This window comes from Saprolegnia parasitica, assembly GCF_000151545.1.
Source record: "Saprolegnia parasitica CBS 223.65 unplaced genomic scaffold supercont2.171, whole genome shotgun sequence".
Lineage (NCBI taxonomy): Eukaryota > Oomycota > Saprolegniomycetes > Saprolegniales > Saprolegniaceae > Saprolegnia > Saprolegnia parasitica.
The window spans coordinates 9,039-9,809 of record NW_012156565.1 but is presented as its reverse complement, the minus strand read 5'-3'; the positions used below and the strand labels follow the sequence as shown (position 1 = coordinate 9,809).

Genomic DNA, 771 nt, shown 5'->3' with positions numbered 1-771 from the left:
GTGATCCCGGCGCGCGGACCGACTTTGGCTGGCCTTATGCGCAGCGGAGCCATCTCGGGCATCCGAACGCGTTGGACGTACGATGACGCAGTGCCAGCGATGCACAAGGCGCGATGCTACTTGCATCAGCGTCCCACCAAGGACGCTGGGCGTGGAGTAGACAGCACCCGGTCATCGTGGGTGGCTGACGAAATGTGGCAGCAAAGAAAAGAGTAAGTCCACGAGCGTTGAATCGGAATGAACATGCTTGAGGGTAAATAAACTAGACGTGATGCAACTCCATGTACTAATGCTACAGCTTCTTCTTCTCAGCAGTCGCCGGCCTTGAGCCACTCGTCCGTCCACAGCACCGCCGGCCACGCATATTGCTGCGGCGAGACGGGCTCGGTCTTGACTGAACTCGCCTCCTTGGCTTCGTCCTCGATGAGGTCCTGGAAGAGCGCATCGAGGAACGACGCGGACGATGTCGCCGAGCACGGCGAAAGGAGCACCGTCTTGGCGTCGACGTCGCCCATCGTTTGGCGGTAGTGCCGACCGCAGAGCCCTTGCTTGCGCACGTGCGCCGAGCAGCCTTCCGTCGTGCAGCGCCGGCCGCCACCGTGGGCGATGCACTTGTGGTCGTACGCGGCGTTGCGCGTGCAGCCGTCGACGGCGCACCGGCGGCGGTTGTCCTTGCCGCCGTGCTTGTAGCAGAAGCCGCGGATGCGCGCGTTCATGCAGCAGCCCTCAAACTGGCACGTCTTTTGGCCGCCGTGGCGCACGCAGAGGTTG

At 62.9% G+C, this 771-nt stretch overlaps 1 protein-coding gene across 1 annotated transcript; it reads right to left on the bottom strand.

The window, feature by feature from the left end:
* Positions 1-227: 227 nt before the first annotated feature.
* Positions 228-771, bottom strand: SPRG_15226 (hypothetical protein). The gene has a single exon (XM_012354608.1). The coding sequence runs from the start codon at positions 714-716 to the stop codon at positions 309-311; it is 408 nt and encodes a 135-aa protein (XP_012209998.1). The 5' UTR covers positions 717-771; the 3' UTR covers positions 228-308.

What these genes read in the sequence shown, in the direction of transcription:
- SPRG_15226 (XM_012354608.1), bottom strand. Translation starts at nt 716, where the DNA reads ATGAACGCGCGCATCCGCGGCTTCTGCTACAAGCACGGCGGCAAGGAC.